This window comes from Dipodomys merriami, unplaced genomic scaffold (genome assembly GCF_024711535.1).
Source record: "Dipodomys merriami isolate MVZ:Mamm:240054 unplaced genomic scaffold, mDipMer1.0.p SCAF_19, whole genome shotgun sequence".
Taxonomy (NCBI): Eukaryota; Metazoa; Chordata; class Mammalia; order Rodentia; family Heteromyidae; genus Dipodomys; species Dipodomys merriami.
The window spans coordinates 3,158,084-3,181,618 of NW_027203270.1; the positions used below are offsets into that span (position 1 = coordinate 3,158,084).

Consider the following 23,535-nt stretch of genomic DNA (forward strand, 5'->3'; position numbering starts at 1 on the left):
GGACTCTGGTACCTGAATGCACACCATGTGCTGGCTCCCCCTCCATCTTCCTTCCCATCCTAGACTTCCTCCTTTTACTACTTCTTTCCTATGGAAACTTCCATTCCCCCATGTGCTTTACTCCAGCAGCCTACCTACCTTCCATACCAAACATGCTAACCTTTGGAGAAGAATTTTTTGCATTTGTATTTCTAAAGGAAATTTTGCTATTACATACACATCTATTGTTATACACATTTTTTTTGCATGCTGTTGAGGGTTCAGCAGGTGGGCTTTAAAGCCCTGAGGAGGCTGGGCTTATATTTAATAGGAAGCCTGTGGCCAGAAGGCATATGGTGGAATTTACTGAGGCTTAGCAGGCCATAGCAAAATCAATCTGACCTGTTATTAAAATCATTTTTATAATTTTTGCACATATATAATAAAAATTTACCAGTTTTTTATACCTTTTTAGGTGCTACAGCTTTTGAACTCAGGGCCTCTTACTCTTATTTATTCTTTTTCAGTCAAGGCTGGCACTCTACCTCTTGAGCAATACCTCCACTTCTGGCTTTTGGCTGGTTAATTGGTGATAAGAGTGTACAAACTTTCCTGCCCTGATGGCTTCCAACTGTGAGCCTCAGATCTCAGCCTCCTGAGTAGCTATAATTACTGGTGTGAGCTACCAATGCTTGGCTTCCAGTTGAACTGCTTTTAAATTATAAGTACATTTTCATTGTGTAGGTATCACCAGAACTTTTTTTTCTCTCTTTTTCTAGTACTGGGAGTGGAACTCAGAGCCTGGCACATTCTAGGCAAGAGTTGTACACTGTACTCTTCCCTAACCCTCCAGAACTTTAGCATCCCTAACTGAAAGTTGCTTTTCAAATAATAACTACCCATTTCTCCCTCCCCCAGCCCTGTAATTACTTTTCTACCTTCCATTTCTACAGTTTGCTGTAGGTACTTATATAGCTGAAGTCATAAAATATTCCTTTGCATTTGGCTTTTACCATGTATCAGAATGTCTTCTTGTTATAAAGGAATTCATTATAATTATCCATGTTCTAGCATATATTTACATACATTATAAAACCAATTCAGTCCTTTGAGGGGGCAGGCAGTATTAGGGCTTGAAATCAGGCCTTCACACTTAAGCCACATGTCAGTCCTCTTTTGCTTCAATTATTTTTCAAAAAGGGTTTCATGTTTTGCCCAGTGCCAGTGACCGTGATCCTTCAACCTTTGCCTTCTATACAGCAAGGACAACAGATGTGAACTACCAGGCTAGGCTTGTTGAATGAGATGGGATCTTGATAACATTTGTTCCAACTGGCCTCAGACCATAATCTTCCTTATGTCCATCTCCCAAGTAGATGGGATTACAGGCATTCACCACCATTAGTTCTGGGTTTTGGGGTTTTTTGTTTGTTTTTATTTTTTGCCAGTCATGGGGCCTGTGGGCCTGGGTGCTGTCCCTCAGCTCTTCAGCTCAAGGCTAGCACTCTACCACTTGAGCCACAGTGCCACTGCCGGCTTTTTTTCTGCTTATGTAGTGCTGCAGAATCGAATCCAGGGCCTCATGCATGCAAGGCAAGCACTCTACCACTGAGCCACCTTCTCAGCCCTGTGTTCTGTTTTTTTTTTTTTTTAATTTAAAAAATGTAAGTGACAAGCTTGAGAGCATTTTGATAGAAGAGGACTACAAAAAGTACCATGAGAAATTTTAAAAAGACCAAATAGAACTTCTAGAAATTAAAAATAACTGAAACTTGAATGGACATTTTTGGTATCAGCAAAAAAGACTCAACCAGAGGACAAATCTGGGCAGGGGAATAAAAACCACCAATTAACCATATTCCCTTTTCATAAATATTAGCATTTAGAAGATGTAGTATTAGCTGGTCACTCACTGATGGCTCACGCCTGTAATCCTAGCTAGCCAGGAGACTGAGATCTGAGGATCACGGTTCAAAACCAGCGTGGACAGGAAAGTCCATGAGACTATTATCTCCAGTTAACCACCAGAAGACCAGAAGTGGTGCTGTGGCTCAAGTGATAGAGCACTCACTTTGAACTGAAGAGCTCAGGGACAGCGTCCAGGCCCAGAGTTCAAGCTCCATAATGGACACACACACACACAAAAAAGATACAATCTTAATAGGAATGGCATTGGAGTGACCAAGCAAAGAGTTCATCACCTGCTTTTCTCAAATGCAAGGCCAGACTGATGATTTTAAGTGGAAGTGTGTACTTGCACATGCAGGTGCTGGAATCAAATAGCTCATTCAAGTGTAACTGATAGCAGCTAACATGGTGAGCACTCATTACTGTGTAACCTAGAGGACTTGAGCAAGGTGTGGCAGGGCTGTGGCTCATCATCTTTTACTCAAAGGGTATAAAACTAGGCTGTGAACCATGAAATGACCTTTTGTTTCTGCCCTGTGCGTATTTTCCATGATGTTCTGACGCATCAGTCATAGAGGCTTGAGCTGCAAGGGGATTTCTAGTTATAAACACAGCAAGACCTACCAGGGGCCACACAGGAGAAGGGTCCAATGATGAATTCGTTTGTTCAGTTGTTAACAAAGGATCCAAGCACCTCTTTGTGGACCTTTCATTCCAGAGCCCAGGCTTTTAAGATTTTTACTGCGATCTTTGTGTGGTCTTTTCCTCCCTTTTCTTCTCTCGGCCATACCCCTATGATAGCACCAAGCAGAAAGCAATATTGTTTGTTGTTGTTGTTTTTTAGATTCTAAAGGCATTTTAGACTGATAGGTTCACTTAGTTCTTCAGTGTATTTTCAGATCTGTTTCTTGTATTAAGGACATTTACATAAAACTAGCATCTTTGTAATTGCAGTTTAAATATTCAGTGTGCCTGATCCTCATTAGAATTCAAACTAGAGCCTTGTCTGGGTCTGACTAGAAAGCCAATTGTGAAAGCCCAGACTAAGAATTGTGAATGACTCTGGTGGAGGGACAGTACTGCTTCTCAGCATATTGACTATTATGTAATGTTGTCTAAGCACATCTCGTGTGATATTTAGCAGTGCTCTGTTTCAGTGACGTGGTTAGGAAGGAGCCCAGCTGGTCCTAGACAGGCTCCTGGGAACATTGCATCTGCCCCCATCTCTCCTGGATCTAGGAGAGCTGCCTGCCCTCTGAAAGTTTGTTTCCTTCTCTATAGAATGAGAATAAACATTATCAATGTAGTATCCTAAATCCTATGAATAGGAAAAGACCCAAAATCTGAAAAACTCTTGGTCTCAAGCATTTAGGTTAAGGGATTTTTAACCTGGACTAGCACACATTTGTGATTCTGTAGACCCACTAAGAAGAAGTTAGGGAGCATTGTGATTGGTACTAGTGAAGCCTCAGTAAATACCTTGCAGGTTCTGCTAGCCACCCAGCAGCATTAGAGGGGCCTTAAGGAGAATAATACTCCCTTGACTTTCTGAAATAGGGACATTTTAGAACCATGGAGTTAGCATCCTCATTTGGTTAAAAATGGAGTCGTTGGAGGATTTCTTTTTTCTGTATTTTAAAATTCTAGTGCCAGTACTAAGGCTTGAACTCAGGACTTGGGTGCTATCCTGAGCTTTTTTGCTCAAAGCTGGTGCTCTACCCCTGAACCAAAGCTCAAGTCAGAGTTATGAGCCTTACAGACTTTTCTGCCCAAACTAGCTTTAAATCAGGGATTCCTTAGAATCTCAGTCTCCTGAGTAGCTAAGATTACAGGTGTGACCACCCCATTTGTTAAGAAATGGAAAGACTTGGAAAAAATTATATTAAGTGAAGTAAGCCAGGCCCAAAGAAACATAGGTCCTATGATTTCCCTTATCTACAATAACTAGTATATGTATAGAACAAGCCGAAAAGGTCAAAAGCTATGTACATATGGCCATATAAGATGATGTTAAGCGAAATGAACCCAAGATAGGGACACAAGTGGTTTTATCTTTTTTGCTGTTGTTTTTAATGTATTTATAATGTGCTATGTGATTTTTTTTATTTCTTTTGTATGTTCTCCCCTCATGGTATAACCCTGTTTTCAGTGTATTTGATTCTGGTGCCCTGCATCTTGTATATACGTTTTTCTGATTTGGAGAGGGGAAGGGAAATAACAAAATGCTGAAATAAGGATACAGGTTGACCCATTATAACAATGAGATGTATAAGTCATTATGTTGAAAATGAACTTTTTTTGGTGGGGGAGGGAGAAGTTGGGAAGGTGGGGAGGAAAGGGATGGTAGGAGAAAAACAAAAGAGGGGGTAACAATGCTTGATAGGAAATGCACTCATTACCTTACTCCTGTAACTGTAACCCCTCTATATGGTATCTTTTTTGGGGGGGGGTCCGGTCGTGGGGCCTGAACCTGGGGCCTGGACGCTGTCCCTCAGCTCTTCAGCTCAAGGCTAGCGCTCTACCACTTGAGCCACAGCGCCACTTCCGGCTTTTTTCTTTTTCCTTATATGGTGCTGAGGAATCGAACCCAGGGCCTCAGGCATGCAAGGCAAGCGCTCTACCACTGAGCCATCTTCCCAGCCCTCTATATGGTATCTTTACAATAAAAATATACATTAGAAAAAAAGATTGGGACTGGGAAGGTGGCTCTGTGCGCTGTGGCTCAAGTGGTAGAACACTAGCCTTGAGCTGAAGAGCTGAGGGACAGCGCCCAGGCCCAGGTTCAGGCCCCACAACCGGACCCTCCCACCCCCCCCCAAAAAAAAAAAAAGATTGCAGGTGTGAGCTTCTGGCACCGGGTACGTTGAGGTATTAGGGTTTTTTTTTTTTTTTAATTGTTATTATCAAGGTTATCAAGGTGATGTACAGGGGTTACAGTTTCATAAGTCTGGTAATGAGTACATTTCTTTTTGGACGTGATACTCCTTCACTTTCTCCCAGTTTTTCTCTTCTGTCCCCACCTACACATATATTCATTTTCAACATAGTGTCTAGTGAGTACAATGTTGGAGTTTTTAAAATGGGAATCTGCAAATTCGTGGCTGAAGTTCATTAACAGTCCTGAAATATTATTGCTTTTGTTAATACCCTCAGATTCTTCAGTTCTTTCTTTTTGAACATTACAGAACATAGACAGGTAAGAAACTGAGTTTAAGTTGTATGGATAATATAACAGATCTGAGCTGTTTTTGTCTTTCAAATAATTGTTTAAAAAATTAAAAAAAAAACCCTACCACAGTCTGATGTCAGTGGCTTACACTTTTAATCCTAGCTACTTATGAGCCTGAGAATGAGCAGATTGTGGTTTAAGGCCAGCCTGGGCAAAAAAAGCTCATGAGATTCTCTTCTCAATTTATAATCAGCTATAGTGTCTGTGCCTGTCATCCCAAGCCACAGACGAGGCTGAGATTGGGAGAATTGTGGTGCCAGGCCAGCCCAGGCAGAGAAGTCTGTGAAATTCCACTTCCACAAAAGGGAAGCTGGATGCAATGGCACTTGTCTATAATCCCAGACATGACAGGAAGACTGAAATGAGGCTGATTGTAGCTCTCTCGCGCGCGCGTGCGCGCGTGCGTGCGTGCGTGCGCGCGTGCGTGCGTGCGTGCGTGCGTGTGTGTGTGTGTGTAACAAAATCCTGTCCTAAAAATAACCAGTGAAAGACGGAGGTGTGGCTAAGTATGACAGCCTAGTAAGTACAAAGCCCTGAGTTCAAACCTCCTGTTTAAAAAGCTATCACAAAGCCAGATGTGATTCTCACACCTATAATCCCAGCTACTCAGGAGAAGATCTGGGGATTATGGTTCAAGGCATTCCAGGCAAAATGTTAGGCCTCATCTCAGTCAATAGCCAGATATGCTGGTATGTGCCTGTGAACAAGGAGACTATTAATAGGAAGATTCCCATCTGAGGGTGGCCTGGGAAATGTAAGGTCATACCTAAACAATAAGGAAGGACTGGCCATTGTGGTTCAAGTGGTAGAGTACCTGAAAGGTCCCAACTTCAAACCGCAGTAACACACATGCTCATGCACAAAGAAAAAATACTATTACAAATATAAGCAACTCAGTTGGATCAAGAAATAATTATGCAGGTTGCTTTTTTTCTCCCTACTGTTTACCAGGAATATGTTTTCTTGGCTTTTTGCCTTCCTTTTTCTTCCTTCGTCATTGCTTACTGAGGTAATTACTTGACCCTTGTTTCTTTACTAGCCTGGGTGTCTGTCTCTGTACCCTGTGCCAACAGTCTCAGTGTAGAAGCACCCACTCTGTCACACCAGTGAATATCTGCCTTCAAAGCCACCTTCTATGCCAATATATTGGCTGGGCACCACCTGTGTGCCAGCCAGTGGACTATATGATCTGCAGCTGAAAGATAGAACTTAGTTAGTTGTAAGGAGAGACACAGAACCCTGCTGGACAGACAGCACACCCATATCTGAAACTTATTTTAGAAAGATAGATAGTAGCAAGGAGGAGGAAATAGCATTCAGGTAGTGGAAAATTCAGATTTGAAGAAGATCCTGATACCACCAAGTTTCTCAAACAAGTAGAACTGGCTGGCTGGGATAAAAGACTCTTGTCTAAAAGGTATAGAAAGTGTAGCTAAACCATGGTGGCTTATGGCTGTAATCCAGACTGCTCAAAAGGCAAGAGATCGGGAGTATATTAGTTTGAAGAAAAAGTTAGCAAGACCCTTTGGCAACAAAAATGCTGGGTGTGGTGGTGCATGTCTATGATCTTACGCAAAATGCAGGATGCCAATCCACACCAGCATAAGACGATACTGAAACATAGCTAAAGCAAAAAAAGGCTAGAGCATGGCTCAAGTGAGAGACCCTGAGTTCAAACCCCAATACCACCTCCACCATTCCCCCAAAAAAGAAAATACAGCTAGATTGGGCTGGACCAGACCAGTAAGAATCTCTGTGTTTATACAGGTTTGCATTTTCTCTTTCATTTTTTTTCTTTTTCCTCTTCCATTCTGGATTGAGAGTAACATTTAAGCTACTGTCCTTTGCCCTTTTTCTTGACTTTCTTTCTCAGGCTTTTTCATTGCCATTTTTTGATGGCTTCAAGTGCAACTAGTAGTTTTCCCAGACCCAGTCTTCCCCTAAACAACAGCTAGCCTCTCTACTCCAGAGAACCCACTCACTGCCTTGTGCTCCTCATACTCCTTACTCTAGTCTTCCTCTCTAAACTAGCTTCCTATTTTTTCCGGTCTCCAGACTTCTTTCATCTCTCAGGTGCATCAAAGATCAGAGGAAACATTCAAGAACTGACACTTGAATTTTGGTCAGTGGCAAACTAGAGTGCCAACAGAAGATTGTTACCATCAGGATGCTAAGGCCAGAAACACTGGAGCATCTGCTTGATTATTCTTTTAAGAGAAATATGAAATCTAGGTTCTTCTTTTTTTTTTTTTTTTTTTTGGGTCTGGTCGTGGGGTCTGAACTCTGGGCCTGGGCGCTGTCCCTCAGCTCTTCAGCTCAAGGCTAGCGCTCTACCACTTGAGCCACAATGCCACTTCGGCTTTTTTCTTTTTGCTTATGTGGTGCTGAGGAATCGAACCCAGGGCCTCGAGCATGCAAGGCAAGCGCTCTACCACTGAGCAACCTTCCCAGCCCATGAAATCTAGATTCTTAAGTGAAATCTCTCAATATTTCAGTTTTGACAGTAAATTCACATTTTAAAAACAAATACCATGTGGGTCAAGTTAAACATGTCACAATATACTACTTTGGGATTTTTTTTTTCACATCTATCTAGTCAGCCCCTGGGCCTGTTGGTTAATTCTAAACTTACCTCCCTTTTAATTCCTTTCTGTCCTCCTCATTCTGTTTTTGGTTCTTCCTCACATTATAGAGCTGTTAAAAATCATGACTAAATGCTAGCTACTGGGGAGGCAGAGATCCAAAGCATTGTGGTTTGAGGCCAGCCCCAGGCAAAAGGTTTGCAAGACTCCCATCTCATTCATCAGCTGGGTGTCATGGTATGTGACTGTCAGCTCAGCTACAAGGGAAATGTAAATAGGAGGAGACCCTCTGTCCATGTTGGCCTGGACAAAAAATAAGACCCTCTTTGAAAAACAACTAAAAGCAAAAAGTGATGGGGGTAGAGTGCCTGCCTAGTAAACACAAGACCCTCATTTCAAATACCACAGCTGCCAAAAAAAAAAAGTAATGAAACCTCTTAGTACAGAAAATCATCTATGATTATAACTTTTATCATATTTATATGAATTGAGGCCCATATGTTGGGCTTTAGTACATTAATGTGCCAAACATCTACTCAACCATTGATGTAACAACAGCAGCAGCAAGCAAATCAAATGAATCCCTCATCTAAAGAGTTTTGTTGTTGTTGTTGTTGTTGTTGTTGTTTTTGTTGGTCATGGGGCCTGACCTCTGGGCCTGGGCACTGTCCCTCAGCTCTTCAGCTCAAGACTGGCACTCTACCACTTGAGCCACAGTGCCACTTCCGGCTTTTTCTGCTTATGTGGTGCTGAGGAATGGAACCGAGGGCCTCATGCATGCAAGGCAAGGACTCTACTACTGAGCCACCTTCCCAGCCCAAGAGTTTTTAAATACATGCCTTTTTCAGCTGATTTAAAGCTGTTTATCCACAGGCATATCTGGAATATTTTAGGGGGGAAAAAAAGACTCTTCTCTGTCATGGAGATAATATAGTAAATAGTGAAACTATATAGTATGAAACAATCAGGAAAGCCACCTTCTTGAATCCAAGAAAATATTGTGTTGCTCCAGTGTGTTACACCCTGTAGGTATTGTTCAATACTCATTTCAGGAGCTGAAATATCCAATTCACAGGTTTTTCCCTTCCCTTGGCCCATAGACACAATACCTTGTGGTTGCTCATAAAGTTTATGTAATGCACATTAATTTCTTGTGGTCAGAATCTCTCCTTAATATCTGATCACAACACTGGTGTCTGCCTCAATTTGAGTTCTGACAGTGGAAAAGCCGGTTTTTCTGCTAATAGCATTTATTTGGGAGTGGGAATAGGAGCAGAAAGTTCAAATGGTGGTACTTCAGCTTAATCCAGGCAAAATGAAGTCTTTGATAGGAGTACAGAATTGGAAAAGCTTTCCTTAATAGAAGGTGATTGATAGGGGCTGACAGCCTCAGAGCTGTCACCAGGACCACCTCCCAACCCTCCACGCTTCAAAAACTCTGCAAGGAGCCACTGATTTTTGCTATCATCGTGGGGTCAGGAATGATCATAATACATAATCATTTTTTACATTATTATTTTTGCTTAGTGTGGTTTGGAACAATCAGTGATTTCAAAGGGCAGTTTCTGTTCTTATTGAGTAATGATTATAGTTATGATTGATGATGTTACTGGTGTATGTGCTTGTGTGCATTTTCTGGTGATGTCGGCTGTCAATTCATTCATCTGCTTTCACCTGCTCTATAGGAATAGCACACACTGGCTGGGTTGAGAAGAACTGTCAGTATACCTGGGAACAGAGTATGTTTTATATACTCTATATGCTTTTCAAATTTTGTGTGTGTATATGCTCAGAAGAAAGAGCCACCTATTATCTGCTTAATGTATTTTGCTAAAATATTGCCTAACGTTTAGGAGCTCATTACACCCAGGACTCCTCATTCTCATATTGATTTTCCTTTGTATTTGTAAATTGAAATGGAATGAAGAATTGAATTCTTGTGAGGGCTGAAATTAGTGGGGAAGAGGTGTGTGTTACTGGCATGTGCTAAGAGAATGAGATAACAGGTTTATTTTAATATTAGCAGTGTTCCCCACCATGTCTTAAGAGAAACAATAGCATTGTTAAATAGAGTTAAACAGACACAAACAGAATTACAGGGAGAATAAACACAAACAAAAATTAAAATTCCTCTTATTTTTAAAAATTATAATATGTGACTCGATTAATCTTTGGCTCATAGGAAAGGGGTCTGTTTGATGCTCTGCCCATGAGTAAATGTTCATTCTTACTCCTCCCCCATGCCCTTGAGGAAGTAGCTCAATGACAAAGCAATGCCTTCTGCTTACACAAACAGCCCTTTTGATTGATTTTTGGACAGAATGAAGTAGATTCCTACTTCAGACTGTACATTTGAATGAAATAGGGATTGGGTTGAGTAAGGGACTTTGTGCTGTTAGAAAATACACAAGGGCCAGGCACCAATGGCTCACACATGTAATCCTAGCTGCTAGGAAGGCTAAATCTGAGGTTCATTGTTTGAAACCAGCCTGGGCAGGAAAGTCCATTAGACTCTTACCTCCAATTAAACACCAAAAAGCCAGAAGCAGAGCTGTGGCTCCAGGGACAGTGTTAGCCATGAGTGAAAAAGCTCTGGGACAGCACCTAGGCCCTGAATTCAAGCCCCAGAACTGGTACCAAAATAACTTGGGACTGGCAGTGTTGCACATGCCCAACACTGCAACAAATAAAAAAAAAAAAAAGATAATTTCCACCTTAGAAATGCAGTCTTATAAGCCCTAGCATTAGCTTTTAAATAATTTGATTCCAGATGTTGTTGCATAAATGAAGATTTTTATCAGCTCTAGGGATTCATTAATTGGTTCCAACAGAACTTGGCATTTATTACCAATGACTTGGTATTTATCTTTTGGCTCACCTTCTTTTTCTATTTCAGATTCAGGCAATAGTGACAATTTTCAGTCAGTGAACCGTGTTAAATTCCCCTGAATAATTGGTTTGGAGTTCATTTTAAATCACTGTTGGTTTTCTCTGCCTATGAGTATGGAGACTAAGGTCAATTTCTCTGGATTAGCAGCAAATCAATCTTTGTATTGGACTTTAGTCTGTGTGTGTCTCCCACTGTATCCTGCTCTGCTATTCTGCTGCTGACTGCTGGGTGCTGATATTATCTGATTGGTTATGACTCAGTTGTCCCTGAGAACCACCTCCAAATGTTCCTCAGCTCCACAAACAGCCTGTGTTTCTCTTTTAGTTCTTTTTTTTTTTTTATTGTGAAAATACCATACAGAGGGGTTACAATTACATGGGCAAGGTAATGAGTGCATTTCTTATCAAGCATTGTTGCTTCCTCCTTTGTTTCCTCTTTTACCATCCCTTCCCATCTCCCCCCTATAACCCCCCCATGCCAAAGTTGTAAAGTTCATTTTTGACATAACATCTTATACATCTCATTGTTGCAATGGGTCCACCTGTATCCCTATTTAAACAATTTGTTTTTTCCCTTCCCCTCCACAAATTATAACAACATCAAATACAGTGAAAACAGAGGTTATACCATGGGGGAGGGACATACAAAGCAACAAAGAAATATCTTATAAATATGTTAGAAACAATAGCAAGAAAGAAAAAACATTTGATTCCTTACCTTTTAGTTCTTAAAGTGGTAATTCTGTTCAGAGGGACTTTGGGATCTCTGAATCTTGTGTTTAAAAATAATAGAGATATTTCTTGCAGTTATGCTATTTAAAATCTTTTATTTGTTGACATTTTATCTGGTTTAACTTATTGCCTACAAGGACAACTGAAAATAAGTGTGGTGATAATGGTAGCAGAACAGTGTGAATGAATGAATTGAAGACACTGGGCTATTCACTTGAAGATGGAGGAAATGGTGACTTGCATGTCATGTGTACTTAATACAGTGAAGGTTTCAGTTTAAAAAATGAATAAATTATTTGTGCTTTCGGGTTGGGAAGGTGGCTCAGTGGTAGAGTGCTTGCCTTGCATGCCTGAGGCCCTGGGTTCGATTCCTCAGCACCATATAAGCAAAAAGAAAAAAGCTGGAGGTGGCGCTGTGGCTCAAGTGGTAGAGCGCTAACCTTGAGCTGAAGAGCTGAGGGACAGAGCCCAAGCCCAGAGTTCAGGCCCCATGACCGGACCCCCCCCCCAAAAAATTATTTGTGCTTTCATTCCCTGAAATTATGACAAAGTTGGTATAACAGTCTTCAAATTCCCTGGCATCTTCAAACTCATGTGCCATATTGCTGCCTATAACTGTTGTTCTGTGTGATGAAATTGAATCTTAATTGTACCTGCATAAATTTGCCTATGACAAAGAAACTAGAACTAAAATGGTTTTAAAACCCTAGAATTCATTTTAAAAATAATTGTAAATGAATTAAGCATTATAATTCTTTCTCTTATTTTGCCAGTTCTAGTATTGGTAAAGCATAGTTAACTGGTGCAGATACATAAAGACATCCAAAATACTGCAATTTATTTTTGAAACAGAGGGAAGTTTTACACGTAGAATGTTCCGTTCAGAGTGACTTTTTTAGTCCTGTTAACAGTCCTTTTGATGTTATACTTTTTATATAATTTCAAGAATATGTATTCATTTTAGTATATTGTGCACATTATTGATTATTTAGAGGTGGCTTTGAACCCATTTTGCTACTAATTTCCATTATTTGTAGAAAATCAAGCCTTAAAGAGCAAGACACCAGGTACCAATTACTCTCACCTATATAATCCTTGCTACTCAGGAGATAAGGTCTGAGGATCAAGTTTTGAAGCCAGCCCAGGCAGGAAAGTCCATGAGACTCTGTATCTCCAAAAAACAAAAGTGGAGGTATGGCACAAGTGGTAGAGTGCTAGCTTTGAGCAAAAATTATGTAAGTGCCCAAATTCTGAGTTCAAACCCCAGTACCAATACAATTTTTTTTTTTTTTAAGTTAAGGGACGTGCTTTTTTATTTAAAAGAAGCAGCGGCAACAGGCATATCTTATTGTGACACTGAGTCAGTCTATTATTTGATAATCTCTGTTTCTTAGGTCAAATTTCTTTTTTTTTAACAGAAGGAAAGGCTTTATTACTTTAAAAACTGCATTTTTAAAGGAAATAAAAGAAAAAGAAAATTATATTGAACTATAAATGGCTTTTTATGAGTAGCAGTTTTTTTTCTTTGAATGTTTGAATTCCTAAATGCATATTCTTTTTTTAAAGTTTTTATTGTAAAGATGCTATACAAAGCAGTTACAGTTACATGAGTAAGGTAATGAGTACATTTCTTGTCAACCATTGTTACTCCCCCCTTTGTTTTTCTCCTACTATCCCTTCTATCCCCAACCTCCCCCACTCCTCCCCCCCACAAAGTTGTAAAGTTCATTTCCAACATAGTGTCTTATGAGTCTCATTGTTGCAGTGGGTCATTCTGTTCTTAGGTTAAATTTCTAGTTCTTCCAAACCTCATTATTCTTTGTAATCCAGATTTACATCTTTTTTTGTATGTGCCTATTTCTGATTCTGCATACTTACTTTTTAAAATGTGATTTGGAGCTGCATCCTGTGGTTTTTCCTTTTACATTATTTCTTAAGTCTTGTCTTTTATTTTTGGTGGCAAGTGATGACTACAATCAGTTTAATGGTTATAATGGGCTTAAATTTAAATATTCCCTCCTATTACAAAAGTGCCTTTATGACTGTGATGTGAATAAATTCTGGCCTTTAGGCAGATTTTTTCAGGAAAAAAAGCCCTCTTAGGCTGTAAGTACTAAATGAACATATTTCTAATACTTTGCAAAATGGAGACTATGATTGTGATAGAATTGTGTATCTAAAGGAAGGGGAGACATTGTAACAATGAGATGTGCAAGACACTATGTTGAAAACCAACTTTACAACTTGGTATGGGGGGAGGAGTTGGGGAAGTGGGAAGGAAAGGGATGGTAGGGGAAAAACAAAGGAGGAGGTAACATGCTTGATAGGAAATACACTCATTACATTACTCATATAACTGTAACCCCTCTGTACGATATTTTTACAGTAAAAAGTATATATGGGGAAAAAAAGGAAGGGGAGAAGGAGAAGCAGATGGAGGTATCCTTTCCTGTGACCACTTCCTTTGATCCTTGTCTAGTTGAGCAGTCTTTGCCTTTAACAACTTAGCAGAATTAGCTATTTAAATGTATACATGAGATCTCTGTAAAGGGGGAAATAAAATTATTGATTATACCAGTATCATTACTGAAAAAGAACCTTCTTCCAAGACAGCATGCAAATTGTGTTTGTCTACAATGCTTATTTCCAATAAGCCCGATACAGCATCTTTGACATTGTACTATCAGAGAACTGTTCAGTTTGTAGGCAACAAAAGAAAATGAGTCCTTTAACAATTTGTGTGTGCATGAGTGTGTGTGTGTGTGTGTGTGTGTGTGTGTGTGTGTGTGTATGTATGTGTGTATATACACACTCGTGCCAACACTGTACTGGGGCTTGAACTTGGGAGCTTGGGCACTGTCCCTGAGACTTCTCACTCAAAAGTTGTTACTCTACCACATGAGCTACAGCTCCTCTTCTGGCTTTTTTGCTGGGTAATTGGAGTAAAGTCTTACAAACTCTCCTGTCTGGGCAGTGTTTGAGCTGTGATCTGGATAGCTAATATTACAGGCTTGAGCCACAGGTACCTGACCCTTCGACAAACTCATGTTTAGGGATAGGAGCCTCCCTAGCCAATCTTCCTTCCCTGATGTGTTTGAGGATAGTGACTTCCCACAAACAGTGACGCCTCTCTTCTTGCCTGTTCAGGCTAGAAGGTCTAGTTCCTATGAAAGGATGCTGGACATAATCCCAGCCATGTTTCTCAGAGCAAATAGTTCTGTTCCACTAGCAACTCTCAGGACTCCAGTCTGGTTTGGTGGGTTCTGGACCATCATCTAAGCCAATTCAATATAGCCACACTTAGCCATCTTCAAGTAACAGCTGTAGTTCTGGGCTTCCTCCTCCCTTCTACCTTTCTGGTCTCCTTCTCCCACCCTGTTCCTTCTTTTTTTCTCTCTGCTTCCAGCTTTACTGCTATCCATCATATCACTCGAGATTATGCTTTTGAAAGACCCCATGCCTCCCTGCTCTGTGTCATCTGCCCTAACCCACAGCTTTCTCTCCTTGACATGGTGCAGAGCATGAACCCATCTGCAAGTGTTATAGAATATAACAGAACATAGGAATACTTCCAAGAAGTGCCATTTAAAAATCATTAAATTTGGCTGGGAAGGTGGCTCAGTGGTAGAGTGCTTGCCTTGCATGCATGAGGCCTTGGGTTCAATTCCTCAGCACCACATAAGTAGAAAAAATCTGAAGTAGTCCTGTGGCTCAAGTGGTAGAGCACTAGCCTTGAGCTGAAGAGCTGAGGGACCCAGATCCAGAGTTCAGGCCCTACGACTGACCAAAAAAAAAAGGTTAAATTGGGACAGGGAAAGTGGTTCAGTGGTAGAGTGCTTGCCTTGAATCATGAGGCCCTGGGTTGGATTCCTCAGCATCATATAAGCAGAAAAAGCCAGAAGTGGCGCTGTGGCTCAAGTGGTAGAGTACTAGCCTTGAGTGAAGAGCTCAGGCCCCATGACCAACAAAAAACAAACAAGAACAACAAAAAAATTTGTTAAGTTGCTTGATACATTTATGGCATAGTTTGCAACTTACTTGAACTCAGGTTCTTGGCACTGTCCCTAAGCTTTCATGCTCAAGGCTAGCATTCTACCATTTGACCCACAGCTTCACTTCCTGCTTTTTGTGGTTAATTGAACATAAGGGTCTCATAGACTTTCCTGGCTGGGCTGGCTTTGAATCATGATCCTCAGATAGCAGCCTGAGTAGCTAGGATTACAGGTGTGACCCACCAGCACCCAGTGCAACTTACTTTTGAAAAATACCTTTTTTATCCTGTTATGGCTATTTCCATTGTGCTTTTGTTTTGCTTTTCAATAGAAGTTTTGAGACAGGGTTTTTGTTATGTAGCCCTGGGCTGGCCTTGAAATTGCAATCATCCTGCATTAGGGCTTCCAAATGCCGGTATTATGGTATAATATACCAGTACCACCTGGCTTTCACTACACATCTTAGTGTGTAGAAAACAGTTAACATCTGAGTTAGGTGGCAGAGCTGCTGCTTTGTAAACTTGAAGACAGAACCAGCCTTCTGCTATCTTACTTTCTGTATTCAACAAAATCCTCCCTACTCCCCTCTATCCTGGAGTTTGAACTTAGGACCTGGATGCTGTCCTTCAGGGTTTTTTTTTTTTTTTTTCCCCTAAAGGCTAATGCCTTTAGGCACTTAGGCACAGCTCCAGTTCTAGCTTTTGGGGTAGTTTATTGGAGATAGAGGTGACATATGCCCCACTTCCCTCCTGGGATTGCTGCTCAGCCAGAGCTGCACTGGAGCTGCCACTGCCACAGCTGGGCACACAGTGAGACTGGAGACACTTGCTGAGGCATGGCTTGAAAGACGTAAAGAAGCACGAAGGACAACTTCACCCTCTTCTTGCTTTCTGTACTCCTGCCAGTGCCTTCTGTTGGCAGAACCCAGCAGCAAGACAGCTGGCAAGGGAGCCTGGGAAAAGTACTTGCAGATCCCAATCTCCATCAGGACAGGCCAGAATAGAAAAATACAGGTGTGAAGTCTAAAGACCAGTTACTGGCACATAAGAACCTTACATGAGGCCCATTGGGATGGTCTGTGTATTTTTCACTGAAAAACTCACCTGGGGTGTTTCCCACTCTTTGATACTAGGATATATTTAACGATTATATGTTCTTTAAACTGATGCTGGTAAAATATTTCTGTTTGTGTTAGTAGGAGAAAGTAAGTACATTACAGCTACTAGGAACTAAGGAGATGCAAGTAGTGAATGGGAAAAGTAAGAATAATCTTTATGGCATTAGGTTTGAATTGGAAGTGTTGTACACTCCTGATTAAAATAAATAAATGTCCTACTTTTAACCACTGAGGGAGCCTACTAGCAATGACATTCCAATTGTGGGGTGCATGAGGAAGACTCAGATCTTGGTTTCTAGTAGATACTATTAATCACAGAAAGAAGCCAAGACAACTTGCAGAGAAGTTGCTTCTGTGTAAGGGACAAGGAAGTATCTGGCAAGCCTAGAACATTATCAGAAGGCATGTATAAGCAGTAGTGAGAGTATAGCAAAACATCCCAGGAGCTGGCTCAAGTGGAAGACCATTAGTCAAATTTGGGGCAAATGGAATAAGAAAATAATGATAATGATTTTAAATATAAGTTTTTAAAATGTATCCATGAGTTTGAGTATCCATAGTGGGGGGGAAAAACACCCAAGTGAGACTAAGAATGAAGAGAGACCCCCTCCTTACACTCTTAAGAAATGTAGAATAATGATATTAGAAAATTACCTTTTGCCAGACATAGTGGCACGTGCCCATAGCCCTGGTTACTAGGTAGGGTGAGGCAGAGTATCACTTGAGCCTGGGAGTTGAGGAAGAGAAAACTAAGGAAAGTCTTCAGGAAGCAGGCTATTCAGAGTCTCAAACTATCATCCCACAGATTATTTCTAATTACAAAGGAGGAAAGATGCATGTTTATTATGATCTTTAACATTACCAATGAAGTGAGAACTGGCATTATAAGGCTTCAAGTTCAATACAATGGGAATTTACACAATATCATATCCATCTTAGTACCTGTACTAGAAATGTTAACCCTAATCAAGAAATAGTTCATCTTGAAGGACAGTCTGTTAAGACAAGGAAAGTGTCAGTGTTGTGGAAGGAAAGATGATGGAAGGTCACTTGTAGATTAAGAAAAACATGTCTGCCGGGCGCTGGTGGCTCACGCCTGTAATCCTAGCTACTCAGGAGGCTGAGATCTGAGGATCTCGGTTCAAAGCCAGCCCAGGCAGGAGAGACCGTGAGACTCCTATCTCCAATAAACCACCAGAAAACCGGAAGTGGCGCTGTAGCTCAAGTGGTAGAGTGCTCGCCTTGAGCTGAAGAGCTGAGGGACAGCGCCCAGGCCCAGAGTTCAAGCCCCCACAGCCGACCAAAAAAAAAAAAAAAAAAGAAAAGAAAAACATGTCTGCAGAACACATTTGTCATAGCTACTAAATCACATTTTGTGATTTTGGATTATGGCAGGTTTATTTTGTTTTTGTTGTTGTTGATGATTGGTTTTTGTCTTTGTGATAGTACTGGCATTTGAACTCAGTGTCTAGGTGGTATTCCTTAGCCCTTAGTTTTTTCCACTCAAGTCTAGCCCTTTACCGCTTGAGCCATAGCTCTAATTCCAGCTTTTTGGTGGTTAATTGGAGATAAGAGTCTTGTGGAGCTTTTCTGCCTAGGCTGGCTTTGAACTGTAATCCTCATTCTCAGCCTGCTGAGTAGCTAGGACTACAGGCATGCGTCACCAGCCTCTGGCTACCCTTGTTCTTAAAAGATGCATGGCCAAATTTTTAGAAATGAAGTATCAAAGTTTCAACACCACATACGCACACACATGTTTGGAGAAAATATATATTCATTATTTTTATAAATATAACTAAGTGCATTCATTATTTATCAGTTAACATTGGATTATATAGGAGTGTATAGATATTCTTTATACTGTCTGTAGGTTTGGATTCGTTAAGAATAGAGTTGACAAGGAAAAGGGAATAGACTATACAGTTAGTTTCCTGTGTGTTAGTACTGTATAGGTTTTTTTTATTGTGAAAATACCGTACAGAGGGACCTATGTTTCTTTGAGCCTGGCTTACTTCACTTAATATAATTTTTTCCAAGTCTTTCTATTTCCTAACAAATGGGGCAATGTCATTCTTTCTGATGGAGGCATAGAATATCATTGTATATATATACCACATTTTCTTGATCCATTAATCTACTGAGGGGCATATGGGTTGGTTCCATATCTTAGCTATTGTAAATAATCCTTCAATAAACATAGTTATGCTGGTAGCTTTAGTATGGTCTTTGTGATCATTTGGGTAAATGCCCAAAAGTGGGATTGCTGGGTCATAGAGGAGCTCTATGTGGAGTCTTTTGCGGAACCTCCATACTACTTTTAATGTGTTGCCTAAGAAAAAAAAAAGGTTACCTGCTGACATTTCTAGGTGTACCACTAATAAATGCTTTTATATTTAATCTTGAACCATAGGAAGATCTTTAAAGATGAGTATATTTTAGTGTGAGTGAGACTAGGTAAACAGGATAAATGGTACACATACACTATCATCAGGCCTCAGGTACTAGGAAAGCCTCATGACTAGTTTCATCACAGGTTTTTCTCTGAAGACTTTGGCTCTCAAGAACATAAGGGGACAAACCAAAGCCTGCACCATACCTAACTTATATAAGTGTTCCCAGCTGGGATTCATGGTAAACTTGAGTCCTTACAATTTAGATTTCCATCCTGAACCTTGTCACATTGTGGGAAATGGTTTAAATGTTTTTCTCACTAGAGCAAGCTTCCTGACCGCGGAGACTATATTTTGGGACTCTTATTTCCAGAAAATAGCAAAATAACTGGGTTTGAATTGGATTTATTTGAAAGGCAATGAAAATAATATGGAGGAGAATTTTCTGAGTTTTCAAACTTTTATAAAAACATTTGTCGGTCCAGAAAGATAACGGAATAGAACAGAAAGTATATTATGACTGATTTAGCAGAGTTATACTGTATTGTGTTCCTTTATTGGATACTTAAATGCCTAGAACCATTAAAAGAAACAATATTTGTCACATAGGATACATTTCTGGGGTTGGAGGCATGGCTCAATTGGTAGAGCACTAGCCAGTTAGTGAAAGTGGAGGAAAGTAATTAGTTTATGTCCCAATCTCTGACTTGGGGGCGGGGGAGGGGGTGAAAAAAGAATAGGATAAATTCCTTCATCTATTTTTAATTTTTAAAATTAGCTTTTATTAATATGGTAGGATTTCATTGTGACAACGTAGATGCATTCAGCCTACTTTGAACAAGTTTACCCTCTTCATTTTATTCCCATATCTTCTTTTCTCCTCCTTTTCCATATAGTGTCTGGTAGGTTTCATTATGCTGTCTTCATATGTATATATTAACATTTTTTCCATCCTCTCTATCCTCCAGTTTTGTTTCCTTTCCCCTTCTCCACAAATTCCTTCATTTTAGTAGCTTTAGCCCTATGGAACCCAGCCACCATTATTCATTTTGCAAGAGGTTACACGTATGCTACATACTAGAATATTATTCAGCCATTAAAAATAAATGAAGTATTGACACATGACACAATATGAATGAACCTTGAAACATTGTGCTAGGTGAAAGAAGCCACATACACTCTGTGGTTTCCATGTAAATAAAATCTCCAGAATATGCACATTCATAGAGACAGAAAAATGGGTTGGTAATGACCAACAGATAAGACATGGGGAAGATTGAGGAAAGACTGCTTAATGGATATAAAGTTTTCTGTTGGGGTGATGAAAAGGTTCTAGAATAAATAGTAGGCTTGCAACATTGTGAATGTACTTAATGCCAATGAATTTACACTTTAAAACTGTTATAACGGTAACTTTTGTTTGTGTATTTTTTACCACAATTAATAATCAACAGCAAGCCAGTGCTTGTGGCTAAGATCTGAGGTTCACTTTCAAAGCCAGCCCAGATAGGAAAGTTAGAGAGACTCTTGTCTCCAATTAACCAACAAAAAGCTAGAAGTGGGGCTGTGGCTCAAGCGATAGCCTGCTAGTTTTGAGGCAAAAAGCTCAGGGACAGTGCTTAGGCCCTGAGTTCAAGGAGTAGCATGTGTGTGCGCACACAGAGCAAGCCCTGTGTGTAAAAAACATAACAGAACAAAAAACATACAAAAAAAATTAAAAACCACGGGCCTAGGCCAGTGAGACCAATGTGGTAGCTCACACTTGCAATTAGGTTGATCAACGTTAAAGGCCATCCAGGGCAAAAAGATAGTGAGACCTCATCTTAACTGTGATCTTAGCTAGGTAGGAGGCATAAGTATGAGGACTATCATCTCAGGCTGGTCCAGGCAAAAACATGAGATCGGATGTTAAAAATAACTACTGCAAAAAAGGGCTTGAGGTGTGACCCTAAGTCATAGAGCACCTGCCTAGTAAGTGCAGGGCACCAAGTTTAAACTTGGGAAATAAAAGGTTCTATACATCATTGTTTTATAAAAAACAAAGACTCATTTTCACAGCGTAGTTAGTTACTCCAAGGCTCTGTATCAAGCAGATTTCCTGGTTTAAAAGATCAAAACCACTTGGGATATTGACTGGTTACTAAAGTGAAAGAAAGGGGTAGGTTGTGTGTCTCAGCCATAGAGCATGCACTTAGCATGCATATGGCCCTTAGTTCAATCCCTAGCACAATAAAGACATAAATAAAGTAGTTGGGATATGTTGAGGATACATTGACTTTTTTAAGCTACTGACAAGGAGAGCCATTTCTGAGTATGTATGTCCCTCTGTGCCACTGCCATAATCCAGGCACGGGCAAAGCACTAGATCTGGCTGACTAGAGCATTCCTCTGGTGTTCCTGTAAGTAATCAACAAGCTAGAAGCTCCAGGAGGTCTGCTCACTTCCTAGACTACTGCTTTCTGAGTTTGTTTTCTTTTCTTTTTTTTTTTCCCCTATATTTGGGTGCATGTGAAATCAACCGTCAGATTTTCATAAGCTAGAAAGTCCCTCATTGGGTTTTCAATAAAGTTTTTGAGTTTGTCAAGTTTGTCAAGTGACCATATGCAGCCAGAGTCCGTGGTTTGTGGTCTTTGCTTGCTAAACTTTTTCTTTCTGTGGTATCTCATGAAAGTTCTTAATTTTCCATGATACACCAGAGTGTTGAAGATTGAGGTTAAGTGGAATGGACAAGCAGACTGCTGTATGCTGTAGGTTCCTATGGTAATACATGGTTAAGGACAGAGATGAGAACAGGGTAAATAATAAATAAATAAAAATCAGCTGGGTACTGGTAGCTCACACCTCTAATCCTAGCTATTCAGGAGACTGAAATCTAAGGGTAGTGGTTTGAAGCCAGCTCAGGAAGGAAAGTCTGTGAGACTCTTATCTACAACTAATCAGAAGAAATACAGAAATGGAGACATGGCTCAAATGGTAAGCACCAGGCTTGAGTGAAATTGCTAAGGGAGAATGCCCAGACCCTGAGTTCAAGCCCCACTACTGGCACAAAAAGGAAAGAGAGAAAAAGGAAGATCCCCATGTTCTTGTTTGCAATCTGCTTTCCTATGCATGGTTTTCTTAGCCTTAATATAAATGAACCAACCATGACTTATTTGTAGAATACTCCCCTGAGTCAATTTTTTTTTTTTTTTTTTGGTCAGTGATGGGGCTTGCACTCTGGGCTTGGGCACTGTCCTTTGCGCTCTTCAGCTCAAGGTGAGCGCTCTACACTTGAGCCACAGCGCCACTTCCGGCTTTCTAGTGGTTCATTGGAGATAAGAGTCTCACGGACTTTCCTGCCTGGGCTGGCTTTGAACCAAGATCCTCAGATCGCAGCCTCCTGAGTAGCTAGTGATTATAGGCGTGAGCTACCGGCGCCCAGCTAATTTTCTTTTTTTTCTTCTTGTCCTGGCCCTGGGGCTTCAACTCCACTGCCAGGGCTCTCTGTCTCTGAGCTTGTTTTGTTCAAGGCTAGCTCTGTACCACTTGAACTACAGCTCTACTTCTGGCCTTTTGTGTGTGTGTGGTTCAGGGGAAGTAAGAGTCTCACAGACTTTACTGCCCGGGTTGGTTTTGAACCACTATCCTCAAATCCTGAGTAGCTAGAATTACAGATATGTCTGAGTCACCAGCACCCAGCTTCCTGAGTCAGTTTTCAATATGAAAAAAAAATATGTTTGGATCAGGTGGCTAGCGCTGAAGCAAGAAACTAGAAAAGTTCTATACCTCAAAATAATTTCTGCAAAGTGTTGGTGAAGATGTGGAGAAAGGGAATCATTTACACACTGTTGATGGAAATGTTCATTAGAATCTAAGTCTCAAAAAGACAAAACAGCCAGGCTCTCTCCTCTCTGACAAAAGCAGAAATACCACCTACCAGCTTTCTCACTTCTGGGTGTAGATCCATGGAATTAAACCACTGAGTTGAAACAATCCTGTCACACCTATGTTCACTACAGCACTGTTCAAAATAGCCACAATATGGAATCGGCTTCAGTGCCCATCCATGGATGAATGGGATAAAGTGAATGTCATATACACACATAATTTAAATATCCTGCAATCTTAAAAAAAAATGAAGACAATGCTGATATGACAACATTCATGAACCTACAGCTTGTCATAGGTGAAATAAGTCAGGTGTAGAAAGACAAATATTTCACTTATATATGAAATGTAAGAAAAGTTAAACTTTCAAGGGCCTGGATGTACCTCAAGCAGAAGAACACTTGCCCAGGAAATATGAGGTGTTCAGTCCAATCCCCAGTGCTAAAAAAAAAAGTAATTTTAAAGTTAAATTTACATCAGTAGAGAGTAAAATGATGGTAAGATATTGGTCAATGTATAATGTTCACCAAAAGGTTCAAGCAGAAAAGAGTTTATTGGAAAGAGAGCATACTGTTAACCTGCACACAATGGAAGGTGTATAGGGGGCAAAAAGGATGCAGGGGAAGGGAAAAGGCTGCAAGGGACAGAACTAATGATGGAGATTGGCTATATAGGGAGAGGGCAGGGAGGAGGTGTGACCAAAGCAAAGGGTGGGAGGGTGTTACCACAGCAATGACCTCAGAGCCTGGGGTGGGGGTGGGGGGAAACCTCCCACTGCCCCCAGGTGCGCCATTATGTTGGTTACACCAGGTGCTGAGCAGGGACTTCCAGGGAAGTGACCACATGTGCA

General features: G+C 40.6%; 1 protein-coding gene across 3 annotated transcripts in view; it reads left to right on the forward strand.

Moving 5' to 3' along the window:
* Positions 1-23,535, forward strand: part of Stx8 (syntaxin 8) — a 244,234-nt gene that overhangs the window by 146,631 nt on the left and 74,068 nt on the right. Inside the window, exon 8 of one of the 3 annotated variants that reach the window (XM_070026977.1) lies at positions 5,041-5,083. The exons of the other annotated variants lie outside the window; for them this stretch is intronic. Coding sequence (XP_069883078.1) covers positions 5,041-5,063 — 23 coding nt within the window. The 3' untranslated portion in view covers positions 5,064-5,083. The remainder of the gene's footprint in view (positions 1-5,040; positions 5,084-23,535) is intronic. 3 annotated transcript variants of the gene reach the window in all.